Source organism: Hippoglossus stenolepis, chromosome 16 (genome assembly GCF_022539355.2).
Source record: "Hippoglossus stenolepis isolate QCI-W04-F060 chromosome 16, HSTE1.2, whole genome shotgun sequence".
Lineage (NCBI taxonomy): Eukaryota > Metazoa > Chordata > Actinopteri > Pleuronectiformes > Pleuronectidae > Hippoglossus > Hippoglossus stenolepis.
The window spans coordinates 2,509,935-2,537,004 of NC_061498.1; the positions used below are offsets into that span (position 1 = coordinate 2,509,935).

Genomic DNA, 27,070 nt, shown 5'->3' on the forward strand with positions numbered 1-27,070 from the left:
CTAAAAGGAGGTGAAACTGTCACGACAGCGCCCTCTACAGGTCAACGTGTGTAACACCCTCCGCCTGTTGCACCGGAAGCCACGTGTGTTCCCCCCTCACACGTGTGTTTCCTGCAGCTGACATGGCTGCTCGTCGTTAGCTCGTCGCGTTTCAGCTTCACGTGGGTTTCTCTCCCCGCCGGGATTCGAACATGTCGGGGAAGTCGGAGCTGAAGATCAACCCGCGGTTTGCGCAGAACTACGATAAATACCGACAGAGGGAAGAACTCCAGCGACGTGAGTGTGACGATGCTAACCGGGAAGCTAACGTAGCAGCGTGGGGGAGCGGCGCTAGCTAAGTTGTTTATCTCTTGTGTGTTTGTTAATAAACAGGAAATGAACGAACACGAGGATGATGTGATGGATGTAAACATGGCGGAGTTTGTAGCTGGGATTTAATTAACTTGTCGTTAACTTAAAGTTAAAGAAACAATAACAAACATAGACATTAGTAAACAAATCCAGCATTAGATCAAACACATTCAAATATAATTCAGAGTGAGTGGTCCCAGTTCCGCTCTCCCATCAGTCAGTGGGTTAAACTGGGATTTGTTTTCCTCTTGTTTTAGATTTTTAAAAACCCAAACTGATCTCAGCTGCTCAAATATTCACGTGTGATCATCAACTGAATGTGTCTGAGTTTGTGTTGACATTTAAAATAAGTGATACTAATAGTGAATAATGCTATTACATGTGCCATTGTCTTATATTTTTCCTATCCTCTTGCAGTCATATTGCATTTTTAAATCAATCAAATCTCCCAGCTGTGGGACCAGTAAAGGATCATCTTATCTTATCTCATAATCCCTGTAGATTCCTGTCCAGCCTCCAAATATAAAAAGGATATTAAACATTAAACTTTAGCTGCACACATAGGAAACAATGTTATTGTCTATAACAGCGTAGTCTTATTGTCGTACCTTATATACGCTCTAAACACGTCTTTGACCATGAATGTGATTATTTGTTCTTTACTCAAACATGTACTTTTAAGAGTTTCCAGCAAACAATTGTTTTCTGGCACAAAACTGCGGCTGTGATGTGTATTTATTTAACAGGTTGTTTATTTTTACTGTTTGTCAAGTATGTTGAATTAAAAGTCCACATTTCTATAACGAAATAAGGTAAAAGGAAAAACAAATGCAGATTCAGCAAAGAAGGAAGAGAGAAAGAATAAAACTTCTTGTTATTTGATGTCATCTTTCTGTGTTTTGCAGTGAAGGATCGATACGGAGACCGAGCGGATGGCAGTGACTCGGAGACGTCTGAGTCCAGCTCCGATGACAGTGAAGTGGTCGGTATCCATTCCTCCTCCCTCTCTGTTTGTAGATAAAACTTTCTCACTGAGGTTTTCTGACTGTTATCTACCCCCCCGCCCTCTCTCTCTCTCTCTCCCTCCCCCCCTCAGGAGCTGGACCCTGCAGTCGAAAGAGACTTTTACAGAACGTTGTCACTGCTGAAGAAGAAAGATCCGAAGATCTACGAGAAAGATGCCACGTTCTACTCAGAAGGTGATGGACCATCAGCGGTGTTGCCTTCACATTTAGACTTGTGATGATGTGAAGAGATGATGAGACAATCTCTTGGTTTCAGGAGCGTCCACCGGTGACGAGAAGCCCTCGGCTTCACAGAAAGCAGCGAAGCCCATGTATCTGAAGGACTACGAGCGTAAAGTCATACTGGAAAGAGAAGGGTGAGCGAGCTCCATCGTTTACAGTGTTCGTCAGAACCTCAACTTGAGCAACTGTGATGTCGGTCCTAACTGGGCTAAAATCCTCAGTAACAAATTCTGGCTCCGATCTTCAGGAGTTACAGCAACTTTTTAATCGTAGGAAATCCCTCTGATCTGTGTCGATGTTCAGGAGACTTGGATACGTTAATGGACATTTACCCTGCTTTCTGATTTACGTCTTGAAAAACAATATATTGATAAACTTCTAAAACAAGAAATCGTATTGTTTTGCAGAAAATATGAAGATGAGGACGACAGCGATGATGAGGAGGCCGCCATGAGAAGAGAGGTAGTGAAACCTATACGGTCATTTTGCTGCCTCTTGATCCTCGTGTGCGTCACATATTTTAAACGTGGTTTTTCCTCGACAGAGAGCCGCCTCTCCGAGCTACATTCAAGAGCAGAAGCAGCTGAAGGAAAGGTGAGACTCAAACCATCTAGAAACTGTGCTGCAGTATCACTCACAGGCTACTTACAGAAACCTAAACCTCTCGTCAGCTTCCGGAAGTTCATCCAGGACAGTGACGAGGAGGAGGAGGTCGTTGAGGAGGACGAAAGAGCCCAGCTGCTGACGAGGAGGATCAAATCACAGGAGGAGAAGGTCAGACGCTGGGACCTGCTGCTCCTCTTGAAATAATACAAAAGCATCAGAGCTCAGGTTGAACTTGTTCGTATCTGTTTGTAGGATAAAGAAGAGGCCGATTACGTGGATTGGCTGAAAGGTCAGGGTGAGTTGGACGGTCCAGAAGAGGTGAAGGACATGGTGAGTGTCTGCGTTTAGACGAGAGAGAGAGAAAGTGAAAGAAATCCTGTTGGAACATCGAAACATTTAATCGCTGGTTTGTGTTGGGACAGAAATACCTGAGGGACTACTGGAATGACCCGGAGCTGGATGAGAAGGAGTGCTTCCTGAGAGACTACGTCCTGAACAAGGGCTACATGGAAGGAGACGATGATGACCGGTACGTCTCCGTCTGGATGTTAGGTTTGTGTTCTTGGGCCGTGAATTGAAGGTGTATATATAAATTCTCCTGGTATGTTCAGGATCCCAACTTACGACGAGGTGGTCCAGGATGATCCGAGTGATTCTGAAGAGGAAGGGGAGACCTTCTTGCAGCGGCAGGAGGACTTTGAGAAAAGCTACAACTTCCGCTTCGAAGAGCCTGACGCTACGCAGATCAAGACCTACCCCCGAACCATCGCCACCTCCGTGCGCTCCAAAGACGAGCGCAGAAAACAAAAAAGGGATGAAGTGAAAGAAAGAAAGGACAAGGTCTCTCATCCAATCAAGCTCCTGATCTCTAAATATAAACCTTTGCTCTCTCTGCTTCTTAGCAATAAATGATAATCTGCCCCCGGACGTTCGTCAACCTCTGTCTCTCAACTCTCTCAGGAAAAAGAGCAGAAGCAGGAGCAGCTGAAGCAGCTGAAGAACTTGAAGCGCAACGAGATTATGGAGAAGCTGAAGAAGCTTCAGGAGCTGACGGGCAACGAGCAGCTGGCCTTCAGTCAGGTGGACCTGGAGGGAGACTTCAACCCACAGCAGCACGACCAGCTCATGCAGGTGGGTGGACACACATCATTAACAGCCCCTCGTTAAGACTCCCGTCCATTTCCAGGGCAAAGTGCAGATCAACTCATTCCCCAGCTCACGAGTGTATTTATTGACTAATTAGACGTCTCAGTGTGTTTTTCACACATTAAAATTACATGAAGCCACTAAGGTCAGAATACTCCACTTTATTGCTGATTCCGATTATGACCTAATTCAGGTTTAGGGTAATTTAAAAGTGCTGTTTACATGACGGTGTCTCAATCTGGTTTACATCAGAATATTGGCGTCCATGTAAATGTCTGTGGTCTGATCCCTCCCCCGCTCAGATGACCCCCTCTGAGGGGGCACAGATGCATCATGGGAGTAATTAAACCCAGGTGCGTGCTACCCAGCTCACACAGGTGATTTGTGTTTGGTTAATTGGACTGAAAACATGTGCAGCTGCCTCCTGAGTCAGAGCTTCAGTCTTTAAAACCCACTGCTGCCAGTAACCACTCTGCTCCCAGTAACCACTCTGCTCCTCTGCTCCCGATCAAGAGAACAACTTTAAACCATTCTCCTTTTCCTTGCAGAAATTCTTTGGAGATGAATATTACGGAGGAGAAGAAGAAGAAAAGCCTCAGTTTGATGATGAAGATGATGAAGGTAGGCCTGTGTTTTCTTCACACTAGTTTGTGCAGCGTTGTTGAGCTGTGCAGGTTTTATTTGCGTGGACAGAAACCTGTTGCTGCCAGTTTGCAATTTGAACTGAATCAGGACTCAAGTTCCCTCAAGGTGGAGCTAGAGATTTGTATATGAGTAGCTTTGAGTCTAGAACGTTAGAACAGGTAATTGTATGAATGTGTCTGACCTGTGGCGTCTTGTGTGTTCAGAGCACTGGAACTGGGACACGTGGACAGGAGAGGGACAAGAGGACGTCTACGGGGAAGAGGGAGAGCAACATGATGCCTCTGGGCCACACTGCGACGATCAAGACTTCATTGTGAGTCTTGTATCATTTTACCTGAAGGCATCATTTCATCCTCCGCTGCTCGGCTCGCTCACTCAGTTCATCCTGTTGCAATAGATGGACGCAGACTACGACCCGAGTCAGCAGCCTGCCTCCAAGAAGAAGAAGAAAAAGGAGAGGAAGAAGATGAAGAAAGAGGATTTACCACCGATGGGCAAAAAGAGAAAGAAGTCTCACTTTGCCGAGGCCATCACCCAGAACAAGCCCGTGTTTGATCCTCGTAAGTGTCCTGGGTCTCCTCACGTAGAATCTGTGTTGTGGTTGTTATCTAACTGAAGGCTGCTTGTGTTTCAGAGGAGAAGAGCTTTGAGCAGTACCTGGATGAGTACTACAAGCTGGACTACGAGGACATTATAGACGACCTCCCGTGCAGGTTTCGCTACAGACAAGTCCTCGCCAACGACTTCGGTCTCTCCACAGAGGAGGTGAGAACACTGGACCTAAATAACTGAGTGTTCACTAAGTGTTTCCAATCTTATAGCAGCTCTGGAGTTGTGATTTGGGGATTTGTGAACAGTCGGTTGTTTTATGGTAAAGATGAATATAACGTGGAGTGACTGGATGTTGGTGAATGCTGCAGTGATGAGTCATGAGGTGAATGAACTGGTATTGCTTCCCTCCGGGGAAACTCTGACCAGGAAATGATCTCACATTTAATCTTCTCTCTGAGCAGGACTCACACTGATGAGATAAAGATGCAAAAATAGTTTCTAAAAGTTCTGTTGCATAAAGATGTAAATTATTGATCCGTACTATTGAATAAATGTGGTTCTTTCTTCAGATTTTACATGCAAATGACATGGAGCTGAACCGGTGGTGCTCTCTGAAGAAGACCTGCATGTTCAGGTACTGCTGCTGCCGTCCTTACAAGTTTTACACTTGTTCTGTCCTCGTGTCATTTACCACACGTGAATCCTATTCTTTCAGGACTGACCGGGAGGAGGTAAGTGATTTGAAAAACTATAAGATCAAGGCCCAGAATGAGAAGAAGAAGAGAGAAATCCTGAGCTCCGTTTATGCTGAGTGAGTAAAACACAATTTGTAAACTGATCAGTAATGAATCCACCTTTACTGTGATAATTATATGAATTTAATCTACAGGAAAGACGAGTCGGCAGAGGCTAAAACCAAGGTGGGGAAGAACAGGAGGGATCGTCCAAACAACGCTGAGAAGCGAAGTACATCAGCAGAGAACGGTGACGCAGGCCCAGCCATGGACTCAACTGATGAGACAGTTGCTCAGGCTCTTGGAGAGGGCGGGGACGGCATGGAGGAAAAAGAGGAGGAAGCGTTCCTGATGCCAAAGAAAAAGACCGAAGAGGAACCACAGCCTGCTGCTGGCGAAGCGGCAGTTAAAGTCGTCGAGGTGAAAAACAGGACTGAGAAGCCAAACTTGCCCAAGAAGAAGTTAAAGCGCTCGGGTGGACGCCTCCTCGCCGCTCGCTCCGGGCTGACGATAGGCGGCCGGGAGTTCAGTCGACAGAGACTGAAGGCTTACGGTCTGAACCCCAAGAGACTGTACTTCAAACAGCTCGGCAGACAAAGACGGAAAGAAAGGGAGAAGATGGAGAAGCAGAAAAACAAAGAGTGATAGCAGCTCCTGTTGAGCCCACTCATTTTTATGCTTTAACAGCTAAATACATACAATACATTTTGTTTCATATTGACCTTTTTAGATTTCAACAATATTTGTACCTACAACATTTACAATAGAAAATTCCTACAAGTTCTGGGACCAGTCTGGAATTCAGCTTGTTGCTTTCATGCTGTGAACATTGAGATTTCAGAATCTGTAATAAACATGGAGAACTGTGATTTCTGGTGTATATTGGTAAAAACATACTTGTGCTACATGGTGTGAGCCTGATGGATGAAAGCAATAAAATGAGTTCTTGCCAACATTGTGTGGTTTACAGTGGAGTTGTGTTGAAACACAAGATGTTTAGAGCTTCTACAGAATCCTTGTGCTTTAGATTATTTATTCCTTTGAGTGTGTATTCTGCCCGACACTTTATTTTATGGTTGTTTTGAATTTACAATAATTCATTTTTCCTTTCTTTTGGCTTCGTATTCACAATCTAAAGGGTCCAATTGTACATTTAAAGATAATTACACAAATACATTCAGTACCACAACCATTCTTATATATTAATTTGGTTCACATTTTAGTTTAGACAAATTTTCTTGGTTGTACCACCTGACAAGTACGACAGGAAATGTGTTGCATGATTAGTTTGTTTCAAATACCAACCTATATTTTAGTTAACATATTTAAACGTTTTTAGAATAAACTTTAATTCTAGGAAAATGTGTCTTTTATTGAGATTTCAGTACAACTACATTAACAAAACAATAGCTCTTGTAAATAAAGAAATAAACAGGTGAACTTTTGATGCATAAGAACAAAGCACAAGAGGGAAAGAGGAAAACAAGACGGAAGCGAAAGAGGACATGAGTTAACAGTTGTTTAAAAAAACACATATATATTTACGTTTATAAATAAACCAGACCTGAAAGTAAAGTCCTTAAAATCCAAAATGTCATAAGCTCCAGGCCTGTTATAGAATGTGTCAGGTCCTGACGTCCGTTATACAAGTTGAAGAGGAAAAGAAAACTGAATATATGAAAAAGAGGAAACTTCACGTTACATAACAATAGATCATATTACCTCACATTAGATCTCATTTGATCCATAGACTGCATATAATGATTAGATCACTTTCCGTACAAAGCAGCAGGGGGCGGTGTAACGCCAGAGGCTGCTGGGAATCCACCAAAGAAGAAGAAGAGCAGAAAAGAGGCGCGCACCGGGCTGACGTTTGAATCCCGGAAGTAGCTGCTCGGTAACTAGTCCTGTTCTTTTCTCACTTTGTCAACAACAGATTTATTTCTCGTGTAAAAGTTGTTTTCGTGTCTTTAGGTGAAAAGAGTCAGTTATGAAGTTAAACATGAGACAGTAACTTACATGTTATGTGTTTTAATTCACGTTAGCTCCGCACGTTACGTTTATTCTGATCGTCGTTAGCGTAAAGAAACACAGCGATGCTAACGTGTTCTCTGACTGATCTATATTAAATAATAATAATAATAATAATAATTCACCGTTAACTTACTTTATCATTCATCTCCGTGTGGATTCAACTGAAGCATCAAAAACCAGAACTACACAGAAAGGTACATTTTAGAATAACGAATAATAAAGTTAATCCTTTAATACTTCACTGGTTCAGTAAACAATAATATCCGGAATATGTTGTTATAATAGTGTTATTTCACTGTATAATAAAACTAAACCAGTAGCTGTAGTATTATTATTTTCATCAGCAGTAATATGACAGAAGTTGAATGTGTTGTTCATTTTTTAGATGAAGTTGTGGAAAGACCTAAATCTTTAAAACTATTAATTCAAAAACCAGTTTAAAAACAATTTGAACAAGTGATTTATGTATCTGGTTTGTTTTATTCTTTTAAGTGTGTGTTTGCTTTCTGTTTTTACATTTATACGGTGAATCCCTGTTTTGTAAGGACTTTGAAACATATACTCTACTACCACTTATTTATTAATGTACATTAATATCATGCTCCTGTGTTGTGTGAGCCCAGTGAGGAGGTTCAACACATAATGGATCCAGTTTGTCCGGTGTCATTCTCACCTCACACACAGTTTAAAACCACAAACTAGACTTTAAACTTATTTAAAATGTATCGTGAGAATTATCCGTATGACTTGAATGACATTTTTTAATCTCTAACCATATCTTTCACTGCTATCTTCTCCACTTTGTACTTTTTTACAAACATGTAACATCTCCCCTTCGATGTCTCCCGTTAGCTTCCCAGTCTCCCCACGATGGCGAAGGCTCAGAAGTTCCACGACCTGGAGGAGATGGGCGAGACGTTGCTGGAGTACATCAGCAGCAGCCAGTCCGACAGACTGAAGCGGCTGAAGTCCGGACACCAGGCCCTGTTCGACCAGCACGTGGCTACAAAGAAGATCGTGACGCAGATTTTAAAAGGCGAGTAATCGGACATTTGATGACGTCTTGTTTCTGTGTCACTGTCATGGTTGTGTCCAGGACAGTGTCCCCTCATGTCAGCAGCAGTGAGCTTGTTACCCCCTTGTCTTCATCTGTTTGTCTGCTCATCCGTCTATCACTGTCCTTCACCCACAGAAGAGGCTCAGATCGAGGAGAGCGTGAGTCAGAGGCTGCTGGACATGGAGGAGGAGAAGCAGCACAGAGACCGGGAGCTGCAGAGTCTGGAGGAACAGCTGAGGCAGTGCATCGCCAAGAGCCAGATCACCGACTCGGAATTGCAGTATCCTTTTGTTTTTGTGTGCTTGTGTTTGGAATGTAAAGAGTCTTTTTAAAGTGTGTTTTCTAAATCCCGTCTGGCTGCATTTGGCAGTTTTCTGTGTTAGTGTCCTTAACCCTCGTCCAGGTTTCTGAAGGGAGAGCTGGAGAGCGTGAGAAGCACTGACCACCAGCTGGAGACTCTTCAGAGCGAAGTGGACGAGGACACCACAGAGGTCATCCCCTCAGCAGTGTGAGTATTAGGATAGAAGTAATGTTCATTGTTCATTCATAATCAAGGGGATTATTTAACAGTGTGGATCATTTTCTAATAAAAAAAACATCAGAGGCTTTAGTTTTTATTTGAGTTTATAGTGACACAGTCTCCTCGTGTTATTCTGAGCTGCAGTGATAGAATTAGAGAGTAAAAGCATCAAGAGGAAATTCTGTCAAGAATCAAATCAAATTAAGTGAAATCTATTTATTATATTTATATATTTCATGTGATCAACTCTCCCTGCGTTTGTCAGAACATCTGTTTTAAACCCAGAGTGAACAAATGGAAAGTCTGAGCAGATTAGCAGTTCAGCATAAGTTCAGAAAGTTATTTACCCCAGTAACAAGTGTTTAACCTGATATCCACACAAGTGCTGAGTATTGTTTGATGTATTTTTAATATTCCATCCACTGCAGGTATGTGGCTCAGGTGTACTACCTGATAACCAAGATCAAGTGGGAATACGACGCACCACCCAACACGCTAAAAGGAGGTATGGTTCTACTGTGTGTGGTCATGTGTGTATTCACAGTCTCTTGTGTGTGTGTTGTGTCTAACAAAACGGCTTCACGTTGTGCGTTGTCTCCTGTTGCAGTTCACTACGGTGCAGACCTGGCAACCCCCGTCAGCATTGACACGTCAGTGCAGACTCGGAGTAACGTGAGCGACCGGCTGTGGGACTTTGTCAGCACTAAGTGGTAGATGGAGGACGGGGGTGCAGTCGGGCACCTTGTGTATATTTATGTGTTTGTGTGTTTGTTGTATTCTTATCTTCAGTATAACATGTATATTGTTTTAAAAGATTAAATCTTTCTGATAAATGGTTTAGTAGTTTCTATTGATGTGTTTCAGCTTCGTAGATTCATATTGTTTTATGTTTCCGTGTTGTAGTTCTTCCTCGATGATACAGATATGAGCACGTTGTAATAAATCTACAAACATGGAACTGATAACTGAGCCGAATCAGAATTCATCTTGGTTCCCTCGGCTTGTCTGTGGGAAGGTTACAGATAGAAACTGTCTCCGCCCTGTGGTTTCCTTGTTTCGAGTGTTGCTCTCTACTTGGCTACTTCAACTTATCTTCAATTGTTTGCAAAGTGTGAGTAATTCTCCGACTCTGATATTCCCTCATATCCGACTGTGAATTTCATCCCTTTATAGTCTTTAAAAGTCTTAAGTGTAATTGTTGAAACCTGCTGTTCTGTGGTTTTTCAGACGAGGCCGAGTGCCGGTCGGTCACTAGGTGGCGCTGCAGAGCTTTTCAGTGCTGAGGTGTGATCATGTGAAAATGTTTAAATGCCAACGTGGTTTCCTCAGAGCAACACACACTCGGATGAGACCAGCTCCAAACTGGTGTCACTTGACAACCAGACGAACTGGGGAAGACAGAGAGAAGCTGTTTAAAGCTCAACACGGGTTTTATGGGGCTTTACTCAGATGATTGTTTAAGAAACCTTATTTTTATCTGTTCATCCACATCACCAGTCAAGTACCAACGGTGTTATTAATGATTTAAATGATCTCTACTAATGATATTAATGTGGATGTCTTAATAACAACATTAGCTGTATAAACCATGTGAGCGGTGATTGGCTCCGGCCCCACGAGACCCTCAAAGCAGAAGTGGAACAGAAAACACATGGATTGATTTACAATATTTGTTTTGTTTGCATCGACCTTTACTTTCTCTCTGCTACAGGCAGAAGTTTATTATTATAACATGTTTAATCTGCTATTTTACCTGAATATTCCTCACCTATAGTTCAGCTGTTTATCCATCTCCTTTATAACAAACTGTTTAAATTTAGTTTTGGTTAATTTATTTATTGGTTTTTTTATCCAGCCATATCAAATGTTTTATTTTATTCCAGCCGTTTATTGATTTCTTTTTTTTATAGTAATTATTCCAACTGTTGACAAAGGCCTGGTGGATATGCTCAAAAATATTGGTGACATAAAAATGTTCGTATCAGTCGATATCGATAATTATCACGATAAATGTTGGGTTATTATTCATTTTAACTTTAAAGACTGATTATTGCTCCTGAGAGAAGGTTGTGGTTTTAAACTCATATTCATGACAAACACTTGACAAACAACAAAACATTTTATTAATCTGAGGTCAATCAACAATGTGTTTAAACATCCTCACTGAACCTTCACAAGGCAAAAGCAATATATCGATATCTATTGCTGCTTTATTGCTATTGATGAAAATTCTGTTTCAATCATTCTACAGTTATTGTTATTGTTTTATCGCCCTGTGTTGTTCATGCTGTTGCAGCCTTTCATGCTCGTTGTTAACTGTCTTTTTTTCAATCTTTACTTTTAGCTCATCGCTCAACTCCTCTAACTGAAACTAGTTTGCTCCGACAATGTCGATTAGTTGATCTTAATCATCAGTGTAGTTCACACAACAAGAAGAAGAAGAGACTCGAGACATTTTACTGTTCGAAACTGATATGATTGATTATCGGTTGACACTTCAAGGATTAAAATCTGCCACTGGTGTGTTTACAAACCACCTTGAACCAGTACATTTCCACCATAGATGCCCGTAAGCATCTATGGTGGAAATGGATGATAGCAGGGAGCTGACATGTACAGTGAGTTATCAGTAATGAGACAAAGATCCTGTGACACAAACCTGTGTCTGGATGATGCCCACAGACTATTTCTGCAATGCACAGCACATCATTTGATCTGCTCATGATTTGCCCGCAGGCCTCCTCTGCTGAGAAGTGAAACCCGCTCGTCCTCCTGAGCAGCGCGGTGCAGCGCGCCGCTGCACGGTGGGCAGGATGAGAGTGTCGGGGAGGCTCATAGTCACACGTACCATCACATGTAGGAACCACACACCCACGAGTGGTTTCCACACGAGAAACAGGGCATCGAGGTTTCTGCATCTTCATCGGTTCCTCAGCGCGTCAAATCCTGTGGTTTAACAGGTGGTTCGCGAGGAGGCGGCGGGTTTGTCATTTAGCACCAAGCACCTCATGGCTGCTGTTGTTTTGCAACTGAGGCTTGGACTGTTTAATTAAAACGCAATGTTTAAATATTCCATTAGCATCATTTGGATTTTAGATGACTCATTATTTCCATTAGAATTCGTAACTTGTTGTTTAGGAAGTTCTGGTGTTGCATTGAATTCCCTTTTAACTACAGTTGTGTTGAATCAGTCCAAAATAACCTCATAAATATATACTCATAATTTATCACAGGGTCACTGGACTGCATTTGATTTGCAATTAAATCCAAACTAATTTGTAAAAAACTAGTTTAACCATTGACTATAAGTTATAGAAAATGGTAAAATAAGCAAAAGTAGTTGATACATATCCTTGTGTTGACAGACTATGAAGTGGTTCAACTAATTTCAGTGAAAAAATAGATTATTAAAACTGAGGCATATGGTAATAAAAATGTAATAAGTTAATATAACAAATTGAATTGAGTCACTTTATTGCAATGTGTGGAGATCAAGGACTTTATGTTTTTAATATGATTCACATAGAGATTTTTACTGCAGATTAGATGATGAGTTTCATCTGCACAGTATAATCACAATGTTTATATTTATTGTTCTGCAGCGAGAAACGAAACAAGATGTCGTCCGGTGAGAAAAGTGAAACTCAGAAATTCCCCCTTTTCTCAGAAATAACAAACAAACAAATATAAATAACAAACCTGGATTTCAACACAATTCACATATATTTATTCAGTGCACATATAAAACTGACATAACTTAAATGATTTTTTTTTTTTTTTTACAGTACAAAATGCAGCTCAGACAAAAGGTAAAGATATTTACAATGTGTACTAAAAAAAACTCAGTGAAAATATATTTAATTTCTTTACATTTATATACAGGTGGATAATTAGGAAAAGAGTCCAGACAATGAAATCAGCCGCTCGCTGATCTGAAAGACGAGATTATTTTTATCCTCCCGTTTCGTCTTTCTGGATTATGATATATTATGAAATAGGTGAATCACATCGTTTCCTGCTGAGGTGAAGTTTCTCCCAAACAACAAAGCTCTGGAGACTCGTATTTCTCCTCCACAAGCTGGAGCATGAAACTGCAATATTGTAGTTTGTTAAACCCAAAAAAAGGCGTCAACAAACCTCCACTGTCAGCTTTTATTGCTTTTACTCATTCATCATGTGTCGCTACATATGTTAGGGGGGGGACCTCCAGAGCTGCAAACCACCCAGAGCCAGCTCGCCATATGACGTCTTTAGAAGCGTCCCCAGCCCACGGAGCCTGTGATGTCGGTGTTGGGGGGGGGGGGCCTCTCCCCAGCACCGACGCTGACCAACACTCACATGGTAGAAATTACATGGTTTTGGCTGCAGAGTTTGGGTGTGGAGGCTCCGTGTTTGTAACAACGTGTGATTATACGCTGCACGCGGAGCGGAGATAAGGATAAATCTCCTGCTTCCTGGGCTCTGGGCCCTCGACTATCAGATGTTCGGCGTGCTGGGCTGTATTTATCCACACGCAGTCTGTAACTTCATGGGGGGAAATGACATTTTGCCAGATGGAATTTCCTCTGACAAGTACTGGCCCTGTTTTGTCTGAAGAGACAAATTGAATACTAGCTTTTCACACAAGGTTAATGTGTTTTTCATGATCATTCTATCGTAGAAAATGTTTAAGAAGTTATTTCTCTCTCCCAATTTGGACATTTATCACGTACGTTGAGCTTATGTTTCCTCGTGAAGACAAAAAAATAACCGAAACTGTGATGCAGTGCAACTTAATACTTCGGCCCTTCCCAGCACATGTTAGTGGCCCCAGTTCTTAGTCTGAATATTTGCTCTCAGGGCAAAGCCGTGTGTCATGTCTTGCTCATCCTGGGGTAAATGGCTTTGATCGTTGAGGGTGTAAAGTTACCGGAGGACACTGTCGTCTCCAGCCCCTCCAGCCTGTGAGAGGCCACGTCGGTCTTACTGGTGCTGCACTCCAGGAAAGGAATCCCGATCTTCTTCACTTGTCCGTCCTTTGTCAGGAGGCAGGGCCGGCAGAGCAGCCGGATGATGGCCTTCCTCATGTCCTTGCTGGTCAGCGTGTAGATGATGGGGTTGAGGAGGGAGTTGAACATGGCGATGCCCAGGAAATAGTCGGCCTTGAAGAGCACCTCGCAGCTTTTGGCCGGACAGCAGAAGTCCAGCAGCAGGAAGATGAAGAGGGGCAGCCAACATGCGATGAAGACCCCCAGGACGATGGTGACCGTCTTCAGCAGCGCCATGTACTTCTGGGACTTGCGGTAGAGGCCCTTGCGCTGGGGAACCGAAGCCAGGCGCTGAGTGTTGGACTTGACGATGCGGAAGATGCGGACGTACAGCACCACGATGGACATGAGGATGGCGCTGAAGACGGTGATGCAGAAGAGGATGTAGCTTTTGGCGAAGAGCGGCAGGACCGTGGAGCACTGGTCCAGCTGTCCCATGCAGTTCCAGCCCAGGACGGGCAGGACCCCCAGGAACACGGACAACACCCAGCTCGCCCCAATCAGGGCAAACATGCGCCCCTGCTTGTCCCCCTGGTACGGCTTCATCCTCACCATGGTGACGTGACGCTCGATGGCGATGGCCAGCAGACTGATGACAGAGGCGGCCAGCATGATGAACACCCCCCCCTCCCTCAGGAACCACAGCACCGGGGTCATGTTCAGCGTGTTGGCTCCTGATGCTATGAGGTTCACCATGTAGGTGAAACCTGCGAGCAGGTCGGAGAGGGTCAAGTTGCCCAGTAGGTAGTACATGGGCACGTGGAATTTCTTGTTCTTCCAGATGGCGATTAGCACCACGGCGTTTTCTACCACGATGAGCAGGCACACCAGCAGGAAAGCGATGGTCTCTGGTTTGAGTCCCTCCTTGTACTTGTTCTCATTCAGTTTGCCCGTGTAGTTGTAGTGATTTAAGATGACAGAGTTGCTCTGGTACTCACGAAACATCCTCAGCAGGTTTCCTGAGGAGGGCGACACTGGCATCGCAGACGTATCTGTCATTTTTATTATTTCCCACAAGTCAGTGCCTTGATTGTTCTTTTCTTGTTCCTTAAATCAGATCCACAGACAGTTTCTCATATAGTCCTCAGGTTGTGCATTATTTCTTCCTTCTCTGGATGTGAAAGTTAACAAACAGACTCACACAGCTGTTGCGGGGGAAAGTTCCTTTTGAAGTTATAAAATAGGATTTCCTGTGGTTTGAGAATTCTCCTCCTTTTTAAAAAAAAAGAAAATCACATTTTCCGATGCCCGGGCTGCGCACTAGGAGGCGATGAGAGCCAGTCTGCGTAAAACCAGAGGAGAAGAAAGTTAGTGGCAGGAAACAAACACGCCAGGAAACAGAGAATTTGAATAAAAGCAGCAACGGTCCCCAACAGCCAGAGAGCAAAGAGGTAATTAACACATAATTGCGATCTTATCAATTTGAATAAAGAGGGGTGGGGGGTGGGGGGGGGACCCCTGTGATAAGGGAAGTGGCGACTCCCAGAAATAACGTTTTTTCTTTTACGAGGAAAAATAAAAAGCTGAAACATTTTTAAGCCTGAAAGTTTAAACTTGAGCTTAAGTTTAAACTTTAAGTGTAAAACGAGGAAAGTTTAAAATCGGAGCCAAAGTTTAAATCGAATATTTTCCTTAATCCACTGACTTTAGTGTTTTCCTGCCACTTGAGACTCAAAACAAGAAATTCCCCCGCAGTTTATTACTTCTCATTCATGCGTAACTATGCGTAAATACGCATTGCGCATCCAAACCGGGAATTACGAATTATAAAGCTTAACCAGACAGATAATGGCTCATAGGAAACCGAGAAATGTTTCAGTAAATGAATGTGACTATGAAGTTTAACATCACAATTATCCATACTCGTGCGTAAAAGTCGCCCCTGGCACCACTGTGACATCTCTCAGCGGCACAGCCTCACTTCACGACCCACGTCCCGCACCGTATCGGAGCAACACGTTAGAAAGAACATTCACCACGCACCTGTAAAACTTTGTAAATATCCAGAGAGACACTTCACAGCCGCGGAGGAGAGAGGAGGACGCAAGGCTCCGTGGATCCGCGCGCACCGCAGTGTGATGTGCGAGTGGAGCAGGGCAGGACTCGACACGCAGAGGGTTGGTCCTTAATGATTGTGCCCTTCAACGATTCTCTCCCTCCTTCTCCTGCATGACCCCTTCAACACTGTGCCCCCCCCCCCTCAGGAGGGACTGCAGCTACATGACAGATTATGAGATTCTGTTTTGTTTCTGTGGAAGAAACTGAGATTTGCACCTTATCAGTTTGCCCTCAGGTGCTTGATCCTTCCAGAAGTAATTACAGCAGCAGGTCGTTGCATGGCTTGTTGATCAGGTTTGTCAGATTAGCTGGAAATCTGTCTTTCCCAACCGTTTGATATGAAAGAAACGGTCACACTCGCACCAGTGAGCTCAAAACTAAAAGCCACAAGTTAATTTGCCAGTGGAAAAATAGTAATTTGTGAGTGTATGGTGTGGTCGGGCCTGTTGCACAGAAAACCCCACATTTCAGAAAATAGCTTCATTCCTATAGGCCTCATCTGTAATTATCTTAAAGCTGAAACATGAAAACAGAAAAAACACTTTTATTTGAAGACATACGTGGGATTTATTCAGCTGCGTTTCCTAGAACATGTGAGGTAACAAAAACTTTGACGATCGGTCCTATTTCTCTTCCTCCGGGATTTGTTTTGTATGCGAGTGGTGAAAGGTGTTAAATAAATTAGGATAACTAATGTTTCTCCCGACTGTGACTCAATGAGTTTAACGACATCTCAGTCTAATTCACTATCTCATTAGCAAACACAACTGGAGAGAGAGAGAGATCGAGATCACAGCAAGAGTCGCATCATTAAAACCTCCCACTACCTTTGACTGATTATCCTCTTAGACATTCTGTTGGCTAATCAATTCGTTGATTTATATGTGGATACAAATCTCCACCAAGGCCCAAGAGTCTCCTTATGAAAACACATTTAACTTCACTAGGTGCAGATTTATTTATTTGAATTGGCATCAAATCGCACAAATAGGTCATAAATATCAGTCGCTTAAATGCCTGATTGTTTTTTTTTATCTGGATCCATGAATTGTTCTCGGACAAATCAAGGAAAAGGCTGTAAAAGAGAAAAAACATTCCTGCAAACCAAAAATCAAACAAATGCAGTTGAAAACATAATCTGGAATATTTTTTTAATGTGTGTAGACTTTGCTTTTCTTCTAATAGCTTCACCCCTGAGGCCCCACGTTTGAAGTTGAGACCAAAAATTCCACCTGCATCGATAAATGACTCAAACGTCCTTTTGTTCAGTTCAGTTTTTTTTTTATAACTCTAGTAGAAACATGTCCAGGCCTTTCTCCCGAACACTGACAACAACAAGGGTTCATCTTGAACCGTTGAGGTGACATTTCTGGGCCAGAACAACGGGGAAATGACGTAAAGGCGAGGGCGGCTGAGCGCAGCCTGGACGTGGCCTTCTCTAAACAGGAAGCTGCCTCATTGTGCCTCGAGAGGAGAGGGATATCCTTCAGAGAAACACAGATGAAGTCATTGGTCGGAATTGAACCACGGGACGAGGGAGAACTGAGTCGACACGGTGACGAGCAACCAAAACCTAAACGACTTACTCATTTCCACACCTTGTGTTAATGGGGCAGAGTATGTAGTGGGGTTTTGTTTTCATGGAGAGACTCCTTCCTGTGTGGTCCCGGCGTCGGCGTCCTGCAGGTTGAACGTTTAAAGTCTATTTCTCTCTCCTTGCATCAACAGAATTTGTCCTATTTTAGCTCCACACCTGCTGCTCTGGGGTCAGTGTCTCAGTCAGTGATTTGCAGTTGGCGTCTCCGCAGCAGCAGTGTCCCCTGACTCGTCCCGCTCCGTCCTCCCTCTCCTCCCTGACGCCCACCCAAGTGATAACCAGGTCCGACTGCTCTTCTCTCTGTCGGCCCAAGTGGCAGTTACCCCCCCGCAGTGAGCAGCTCTCAGTGTGCAGCCTCTGATTAGTTAACACACAAAGACATGACAGCATGGGACTCTCCTCTCTGCCTGCCTCCCCCCCCCACGCCCCTGTAGGGATCTGCTCCGTCACTGCTCCTTCCCCCTCAGGCCGCCAGCAAAACCGAGACCAGTCCGGACCCACCCAGTCGGGGGAGGGAGGGTCCCTGTGCATGTTCAGTATGTTCAGTCCAACGCTCCTCTCTCTGGCTCGGGGTGATTTTTGTTCCCGTGACGTTAATGTGCCGACAGACAGGAAGTCAGTCGCTCTGTCGTTGTCGCGAGCCGCCTGTTGCCTGACTCCCGTTTGTGTTGACTCTGTTTGGCTCTTGTCTGGCTGCCGTTTGTCGGTGACGGATTGAGATGTAATTATAATCTTTTAGGAACAGGTCCGTGTACGTCTTGTTTCCGATGTTGCTTCATTTCCTCGCGCCCTAAGGCTACATCCATATGTTCCAGTTTGGAACGTGACGTTTAATCGTTCTCTTCTCTGATTTAGCTTCTCTTAAACTCTGGAGTAGCGTGGGCGCCAGACGCATCTGTAGCAGAGTTTATGTGTTTCAAACAAAAGCGTACTAGCGTGAATGTGGCCTGAAGCCTGTTGCATTCTGGGGGTGTTAGTCGGGGCCCCATATGCTGCAAAGATCACACCTGGATCTGTGAGTCTCACCTTTTGCTCACAGTTAAATATCACACACGGCTTCCCAGCGCAGTCTTACTTCACACACGCAGTAGAGAAGCATTCACACCTTTTCAATTCAAACGACCAGTGGACATTGTATGTAGAGCGTAGAACCCGGGTCACACACTTCAGCAGCTTGCTGAGCAGAGTCGATCGTCTTCATGTCAAATGAATCATTAGCGTTTTGAGAACCACAATGTTTATTTGCTTTCTTGTCGAGAGTTTGAGGACAACGAAGATTCACTGGGACTGGAAACAGAAGTGAAATCCATTAAATCCATTAAAATGTCTCATCTGTTTTATCTGAACAGTGGGGGGGCTTATGATGGTATTACATTTCTGAAGAAAGGGAATTTGACTTCAGGAAAGCTCACATTTATTTGCGTTGGTGGCTGCTAAGCTTTATTTACTTTTGAGGTGCTTTTATTGTGAATGTCCAACCTCCCGCTCCGTGCTCTTGACACTGTTGAAAGTCTACGGCTTTTTTATTTTGAAAATCCAGCTTCCAAACCCTCCAAACGACTTCTGACTCAGACTGGTCACATATTAGAGATTAACACCAGTCCATGTGTATGTTGCATGTAGGGTGTAGTGGTACAGTATGTAGCGGGGGTTAATCTCAATCAGCTGCAGTTAAAGGTTCCCCACGGTGAAGCTAACTGCTCTCAAATCTGGCTCATAACTCGAAGCCTGTGATGAATACTAACCAGATGTTTATGCTGTGATGGGAGGAAACACCTGATGTAAAATATGTGTCAGTGACGTGAGTTGGAAAAGTAGAAATTTTCACTTCACACCTGAAAATCCAGGTTTTTGGTTGATGTCAGAGTGGATGAAGGATTCTACTTCTATTCATTAAGAAACAACACAGAAGAAGAAGAATAAAGATTAATGTGTTAATGTTAATGTTTGTTCACGTCTGAAAGCAGCTTAATGAAGCACAGGAGGCACAGGAGACGTCTCTCTTGAATCCAAACGTTAAGTTGAGGCCATGAATCTTCGCTGTTTGCTTTTCAAGGAGCGGATCCATGGGGATTCAGAAAAAAAGAAGAGAGAAACTTGTCGTGCATATAAACTAATGCAGTGTCCAGCACGACATCGGCCGCCAGAGATTTATGGGAAATCCCAGGAATAGCTCGGCTTTGTGAAAGTCCAGCTTCCCGGCCTCAGTGTTCCTCGTGCAGCTGTGCAGGGCAGCAACCTCACTCTCAGCTTCTAACTCGGCGGAAACGAGGAGAACATGTGTAAATGTTGGAGCTGCTCTCTCTCTCTTTCCGTCCAGGCTGCAGTCTCCAGCTGCTCCGTCTTCCCCGTGTGTTGTCCCTTCTTTTCTTATCCAACACGACCTAATGCCCATTCCAATTCAGATGGGATTGCGTGTCGCAAACCCGAGCGCGGCCGCCGCACAGTCGGGCGCTCCAGCCGTTTCTCCTGCTCCTCATTTGTCGTCTCTGTCATGCAAACAGATGCAAATCTGTAACGGCTGTAAAAAAAAGTGACATTTACATACTTTGCTTTATGTAGCGGTTCTGTGGAATGCGTCGACCCTTTCAACAGAGCTGTCCGTCTAATAGCGCTCAGCTCGGATCCAGGCCTCGTGTTTTACGAGCTGAACACACACTTGGAGGTTTTTTCTTTTGTGTCGAAGCCAGAGAGCAATAAAAAATACCCTCGTTTAGTTCCCTGAAGTTTGATTTTTTTTCCCCCCAATCTGTTTCCCAAGTAGATGTTTTAGTCTTGAGGCGGTTGAAGATTTGTTGTCTAAAGCTGCTAAAGTCGGAGGGGATTTTCTGGTGCAAATAAACACAGGAAGAAGCTGCCATTCAGGACAAATTTAATCAGACGTACACCCAGTATACGTGGATGTGAGTTGTGTCTATACGCAAACACAAACATCCTCATTTCCTATGTAAACCTTCGCCGGTTCTCACCCTCGTGAGCTGGCACGCCGCTGCAGCTCCGGCTCTTTCCAAACGGCACAGAAATGATTTGTCCGGTCATTTTCTGCTTATTCCAGAATTTGTCTCAGCTCGCTTTACAGCTGTGTTTATTAAAATCCACCGTGGCATCGCTGAAACTGAATCCCGCAAACTCGCCCGAGCTGCGTTCTAGGGCCCGAGCGCCAAGATTCTTTGGCCTGAAAAGAGAGGAAATCAACATGGTATTTATTATTAAAGGAAGAGAGCTCAGTGATCCACTTGACAACGAGTGTTTGACCCATTAGTCAGGAAGCCACTGGTTCTCCTGTTGGAATTAGCCGTGGTCACATTCAGTGGTACGACGCGTCTTTGTGGCCTCCAGCAGCTTCTCGTTCCTAAAGAGGCCGGTTTAATATCCTTGGAAATGTTGATTTTCATGAGAGTTACACGAGGAGATTATGATCACCCTTTAATTAAGTAAATATGAAGCCATCCAGCTGCTTAGATGAGCACATGATAAAGAGTGGAAACCGCCTGAAGTTAGAAATACAATCTGCAAACACATATGAGGCCCAATGGAGACATGAACTTTTCACATGAGAAGAAGCAGCAGGAGATTGTTTCGGGTCCGACTCGTCCACAACAACAGAAACAGTCAGGCGAGGGGGTGGAGCCTGTAGAGCAGCAGCAGGAGGCCGGACGTGACGTATAAATTCTGTAAATAAGTTTGTTTATGGAACGTCCACATCGGCCCTTATTACCAAAGGCTCTGGAATCTCGTTGTCTTTCCAAGTTGACGTCAACGTCTCCTGAGATATTTGTCTTCTTTAGTTTCTTCCAGTTTTGTGTCACGTGTTGGAAACGTCCTCAACGCGCCCACTTGGTCGAACCTCGGGACATTTTCAAGTTGTTTTCTCACATGGGCTCATTCGGACAGTGGGGAAAGTTCGGGAAAATGTCTCGAACAGTTGCGTTCACACGTGGACCTTCTCCGGAGTTCAGTGCATGTCTGAAAGCCCCAATACAACGACAATGTTAAACATAAAGTTGTCTGGTGAGACCCCCCAAAAAACCACTGGCCTCATCCAAGTCCACCACAACCTTTCCATAAATCTGTAATTTCTTTTTGTATGTAAAAAATATGTCCTGAGCTTTAGAGGTGTATTTTATGACCCCGCCCCGGAGCCAGGCTGTTTCCCAGTGTTTCCAGTCTCACGCTCAGCGCAGCCAACAGCATTTAATGTACGTGACACGAGAGCGGAATCAATCCTCTCATCTCTCGCTCGGTAAAAAGTGAGTCAGTGTGTAAAATCTTTAAACTATTCCTTTCAGCCGTGCTCCTGTTTTCCTCTGCAAACCATGGAAGGCTTTGTTTCCCTTCATGGTTTTTCCCCCATTCCCACATTTGAACAATTCAACCCTCCACCCTTTAACCCTCTCGCTGCCCCACATTCTCTGATAAGCCCCCAGAACAGGCACAGGGTCAGTTTGATAAAGAAGCTTTCTCTCCTAATAGGGGCGTCTTTGTGCGGCTCCACTTTTGTTGGTCTTCAAATTATTCTTCTCTCGATCCAAAGCATAAAGTGGAGAAGCCACAAATGTACGATCATCTGAAAACATTTCCTTATTCCTAAAATATTTGATCCTTCACGGGGAGTTTGTCGATTTACGATTCTCTGGCTCTCCTGCAGCGGTCACTCATGCCGTAATACATATGTATTTTTTTCCACGTTCGTTTTTTTTTTTTGAAGTGAGGTTGAGATGTGAATGGGCAGTTTTATGAAAGCTGGTTTTGTTCGTGAAGCGGCGGTTTGGGATGAGTTCATCTTGGAGGACAGAGTGGAAGAAAGAGCGAGGGAGCATTCCCACATGGGAGACGGGGAGGGGGGGAGAGAGAGAGCGGCGGGGAGTGGGCGGGGGCGTGGGATGCATGACGGGCTGCATGGTGGGGGTGAGTCATGAGAATTAGGACCCGGGCCTCTGTGAGATTTATTCAAACTTCTTCAATTACAGACACACCAACAACGGCCCACCAGCCCCAGTCCGGGGTCAGATTCTGGGAAGAGAGGGAGCGGAGGTGCACGTGCTTCTTTTGTGTGCGATGACGATGTTGGGGGGAAAATCCACGATCACTCTCAGGGGACGATACTCGGTCTTTGTCTGAGTTTCGGGGGCTGAAGAAGTCCTGTGTGCGTCTGTAGTTGTTTAGTAAAACACCAGAAAAGCTCATTCACTGGGTTTTATTTGCAGCTTTTCCCAGGACAAAGTGATAAATGACTCCCACCAGGGTGTTAGTCAGCGGATCAAAACCTGGATATTTGTATATAAAGGAAGCCTGGCTGCAAACAGGCTGGGGCAGATTAGTAGTACAATAGCTAATCTAATACCTATGCAGGAAATGTCACATATTAGCCAAAAGGAAGGATAATAAATGGAGTCTATCACTGCCACAGTAAATGAGGTAGAAGTCATTTTACGGTGCTTAGCATGATGGTTAAAAATACCCCGTTACAACACTCCATTGTCTACGGTCAATAGCTGTGCCTCTCGCCGGCCAATCACCACACACACATTTCTGTTGTCGGAGCTTTTCACTTCCTAATGAAAATACGTCTGTAGGTTTCACAGACTCAGGAGGTGAACTTCCAGTCCAGAAGGATTCTTGTGTGAGAGGAGGCTGATAAAGGGAAATATGAGGCCGTGTTGGGCAGATTGTCGTCGGTGACTGATTACGCTCATTATTTTTCTCGATTGCAATTGAACACAATGGCTTCCTGAATTCTTTGGCTCGTGACCTCTTATAAACAAAGCTTTTGTTTTTCTTTTATTTGATTAGATTGCATTTATCTACAGATTTTGTCGTCTTTCTGGAAAGAAAAACGTAATTGTCACGTTGGAAATAGCAACCGTCTCACGTCAAGATCCATTTCATCGCTGAGCTGCAGAGTCAGTCCTGAAATCAGCGGCAGATTCAGAGAGGCAGCCGTTAGATCGCACAGCGTTTGCATGTTTCCACCGACCAGTGCAGTTTCAGTCAGCATACATTTTTTTCCAGATCCCTATGAGGTCACTGTGACCTTTACCTTTGACCTTTGCCCACCAGACTTGAATCAGTTCTTCTTTGACTGCAGGTGAACATGTGTCGAACATTTGAAGAGACGCCCTCATGGTGTTCATGAGATATGATGTTCAAAAGGTCAAAAGAAGGTGCTCTGTGAGATCACAGCGACCCTTACCTTAAACCTTTTATCACTAAATTCTAATCAGTTCATCAGTGAGTCAAACTGAATATTTGTACCAAATTTGAAGAAATTCCCTGAAGGTGTTCTGGAGATATCATGTTCACAAGGCTGAGACAGAAGGACGGACATAACGAAATAATGATTATTATGATGAATAGATAATGAAAATAACGATTCTGGCAACTGGCGCGTTAAGATGCATGTTCAACGTCTGGGTTTTGGTGCATAAAAAAACATTAACGTTTGCATAGTATCATTGTTACGTGTATTTCATTCTGTACGTGAACAGAAAGTCTGAGCGACGGCGGCTGAGGACGAGCGGAGGACGAGCGGAGGACGAGCGGAGGACGAGCGGAGGACGAGCGGGGGTCAGCGAGCGGTCAGCTGATCGTCCCTCATCCCGGAGCGGTGATGGATGGATTTGCTGCTCCGGGCTCAGACCACCGGCTCGTTTCTATCAGAGCATCTTTCACGAGTTTGTATTAAATTTGGCTCCTCGACCGGATTTCAGTGGAAATTAATTCCTGTGGCCTTTTATATAACGAGACTCTTCAGAGTTCAACCCTGTAAACAAACACAGATAATCGGAGCCACAACATTTCACAACAAATATAATGTAATTCAACAATCCCAGTTATTGAATTACATTATATTTGTTTACAAACTTGAGATTATTATGGAAACCTGTGGAAAATAAAAAAGACCTTCTGTGATATGACAGAAACAACAAACTTCGTAGATTCGTACCGACACTGTGACGTCTGAACATCTCCCCTCTTCGGTGTCTCTCTGCTTATATTTGAGTTAGTTTTCTGAAAGTAAATATAATACATTGTTCCCGTAGTGGCTCCAAAAAAAGCCCCGAGCAGAAACCCTTCATTACGAGCGTGCTCTGTGAGTGCGGTGTGGGCCCATGCGGGGGAAACCAGGCTCTTTGGCTCACCCTGACCATCAGAGGCCAGGCCGGGGACGTCTCACTGATCCTGTACTTAACTGACACCAAAAGTATTGTTATTCCCTCTCTGGTTTCATGTGAGTCCGTCATGAAAAGCCCCAAAGAGAAAGGGAGGCACTGTGGATGGACTTTAAACGTCTGTGGGCGTCAGACTTTCACTACAAGCATGTGGAGTGTGTTTTATCAGATAAGTCGCTGTAATGAGCAGAAGATAAGGATGATTGTTTTAAAATTACCGGGTTGTGGATGAGCTCTCTCTCTCTGGTTGCAGGGTTTTGGATCAGGGACAAGTTTTAGTACTACATCCATACTATTACGTTTTAGTTTGAAAACAACAAAATGCTGCAAAATGATCTCTGTCCACTCGAGCACATCGGTTTGAATCCACAACCGTACTAACACATCTGAAAACCCATCACGTGACCAGTCACTTAAAGTGGGAATGCACGTCTCGCTGGTAACGGGAATTGTTGCAGATTGCTCAAGTGATAACTCGTCTCCTACACATGTAAACAGTTTATATTATTGGAAAATACAGAATTTAACTGCACGACAGCGTCAGCAACGCTTGTAATTATTTATCCATGTTGTGTCCGACACTGGAAGCTGAAGCCAGTTGAGTCAGTGAAGGCTACTTTGTGAAAAAGACCGAATCAACAGCCGGCTGTGAGTGTCCACGTCTTTGTTTCCAAACATCTCTGTTTTTCTCCGTCCAGACTTAAACCTTGTCCCAGAGTTTTCAAACTAAAGCGGGACCAGCAGCGTTTCCTGAACCTCTTGTCCTGCGTCATGCGAGTTCTGCTGCTCTGACTCTCCTTCCTATGTCGTATCCTGCGGCTGGAGCAAGGTATAATCGCTATAAGCCCGTGCACGTAACTCACAGAACAGGTCATCTCTCTTTGGCACTCGCTGTGCCAATAAACCTTTTGCTGCAGGAAGTGAATTGCACAACATTTTGTGGGTTCTTGTGTTTTTATTGGCTGACACATTTCAACCTCTGGAACCTATTAAAACCAGCTCGGCAGGCGCGCACACACTCACACGTACTTGTAAAATGTGCTCACACACAGTGTGAGCACGCACACGTTGTATAGAGTGTGTGATTATCACACATACTGTACACACACCTAGACACACCCTGTGTCACAGTGTGAAACTCGGGTTATTGAACTTGTCTGCAGGCTGCACGCTTGATTCAGTTAAACAGTCACACAGACGCACTTCATCTTCACTTTTATCTTCACATAAGTCACCTCACAGACACACACACCCTCACACACACACACCCTCACACACACGCACACACACGCACCCGGCTGATCTCATGTCATTTCTCAGTAATTTGTTCAAAAAGGAGATAAAACATTATTCTCACAATATGTTCCTCTTAGACACACGCGATGTGAAGTCAACTGTGCCGATTTGACAATATTTATAAAGCTGCTTTCAGACACGCTCTGATCTCTGGATATTTTTCCCCCGAGGGGCCGTAGGTGAGGACACGACAGTCTGAGTCAGCTGCTGCAGACTTTTCTGCAGAAGTTGTCCTGCAGCCTCGTGAAATGTCCAAGTCCACGTGAGAATCCGGCAGGAAAATGTCCAGAAAATTCAAAGCGGACGTGTTGATGACGTTTTTTAACATGCAACAAAATGTCTGGACCCTATTTTCTAGAAAACGTCTGTGGGGTGTTATTGAAATATCGTTGTCTTCTGATAGGGAAGAGACAGTTGCTGTGATTGATGGTTTTCTCTGTGACTCCGGCCGACCACATGGGGCCAGAGGAACCCGGCCCCCCCGCTGGTTTGAGTCCCAGCTGTGCTACAGTGAGCTGTGAAGGTATGTGAGGTATTCCACTGTAAAGCCCGACCAGGAAACAAGACGTTTATTCTCCCCGGCCTCATGTCTGACCCTCTGGGCTGAGAAACCGTGACCTCTCTGAAGAACGCCAGCAGCCCGACGCACCTTTCTGTTCCCAGACACGAGACAAATCTCGTCTGGACACTTTCACAGAAGAGACTCGCAGCTCCGAGCGATCGTGTGTGTGTTTCTGATATTGCTCGGAAACCGACAGTCTCCTGCCGCTTCACTGTTTATTATGATGAGCTGTCCAAAGTGAAAGAGGAGCTGTGTCATCACCGCAGAAGGTAATTTATTTCAACACATGGTTGCTGTTACTATGACCATGATTAGCCCACGAGATCCAAAATGTTCTTTGGTCGGATCTCCGTTGGAAGCAGCTCCAGCCGTCCTCGTCTTGTATCAATTCAAACCAATTATCCCCCGATCTCTTCCCCACTGTCCTCGCTCTGAGTCACATGTTTATCCATTGTTCCCGCACCAG

At 44.2% G+C, this 27,070-nt stretch overlaps 3 protein-coding genes and 1 non-coding gene across 6 annotated transcripts; 3 read left to right on the forward strand and 1 right to left on the reverse strand.

Annotated features, from left to right (window-relative positions):
- The first annotated feature begins 72 nt into the window (after positions 1–72).
- On the forward strand, positions 73–6,239 carry kri1 (KRI1 homolog). The gene is made up of 18 exons (XM_035181420.2): positions 73–276; positions 1,257–1,333; positions 1,448–1,550; positions 1,633–1,732; positions 2,006–2,060; positions 2,143–2,192; positions 2,270–2,372; positions 2,457–2,534; positions 2,627–2,733; positions 2,816–3,044; positions 3,165–3,335; positions 3,899–3,971; positions 4,199–4,308; positions 4,393–4,555; positions 4,630–4,760; positions 5,117–5,181; positions 5,263–5,358; positions 5,437–6,239. The coding sequence occupies exons 1-18, from the start codon at positions 192–194 to the stop codon at positions 5,924–5,926; spliced, it is 2,286 nt and encodes a 761-aa protein (XP_035037311.2). The 5' UTR covers positions 73–191; the 3' UTR covers positions 5,927–6,239.
- LOC118124120 lies at positions 4,910–5,008 on the forward strand. Its single transcript, XR_004698681.1, has one exon. It is a non-coding gene; the product is annotated as a Z30 small nucleolar RNA (small nucleolar RNA).
- Positions 6,240–7,114: 875 nt separating the features above from the next.
- On the forward strand, positions 7,115–9,728 carry spc24 (SPC24 component of NDC80 kinetochore complex). Of its 3 annotated transcripts, none has more exons than XM_035179654.2 (6): positions 7,115–7,178; positions 8,168–8,351; positions 8,508–8,652; positions 8,776–8,880; positions 9,321–9,397; positions 9,500–9,728. In XM_035179654.2, the coding sequence occupies exons 2-6, from the start codon at positions 8,186–8,188 to the stop codon at positions 9,604–9,606; spliced, it is 600 nt and encodes a 199-aa protein (XP_035035545.2). In that variant the 5' UTR covers positions 7,115–7,178; positions 8,168–8,185; the 3' UTR covers positions 9,607–9,728. The 3 variants fall into 3 exon arrangements, with proteins under 3 accessions (XP_035035545.2, XP_035035544.2, XP_047199677.1); XM_035179653.2 differs by lacking the exon at positions 7,115–7,178 and adding an exon at positions 7,198–7,509 and having other exon boundaries at positions 8,165–8,351; XM_047343721.1 differs by lacking the exon at positions 7,115–7,178 and adding an exon at positions 7,198–7,509.
- A 2,868-nt stretch (positions 9,729–12,596) lies between these two features.
- s1pr5a (sphingosine-1-phosphate receptor 5a) lies at positions 12,597–16,070 on the reverse strand. The gene is made up of 2 exons (XM_035181430.2): positions 15,903–16,070; positions 12,597–15,201 (listed from the first exon to the last, which is right to left on the reverse strand). Exon 2 carries the CDS (start codon positions 14,916–14,918, stop codon positions 13,746–13,748), a length of 1,173 nt encoding a protein of 390 aa, XP_035037321.1. The 5' UTR covers positions 14,919–15,201; positions 15,903–16,070; the 3' UTR covers positions 12,597–13,745.
- Positions 16,071–27,070: the final 11,000 nt, after the last annotated feature.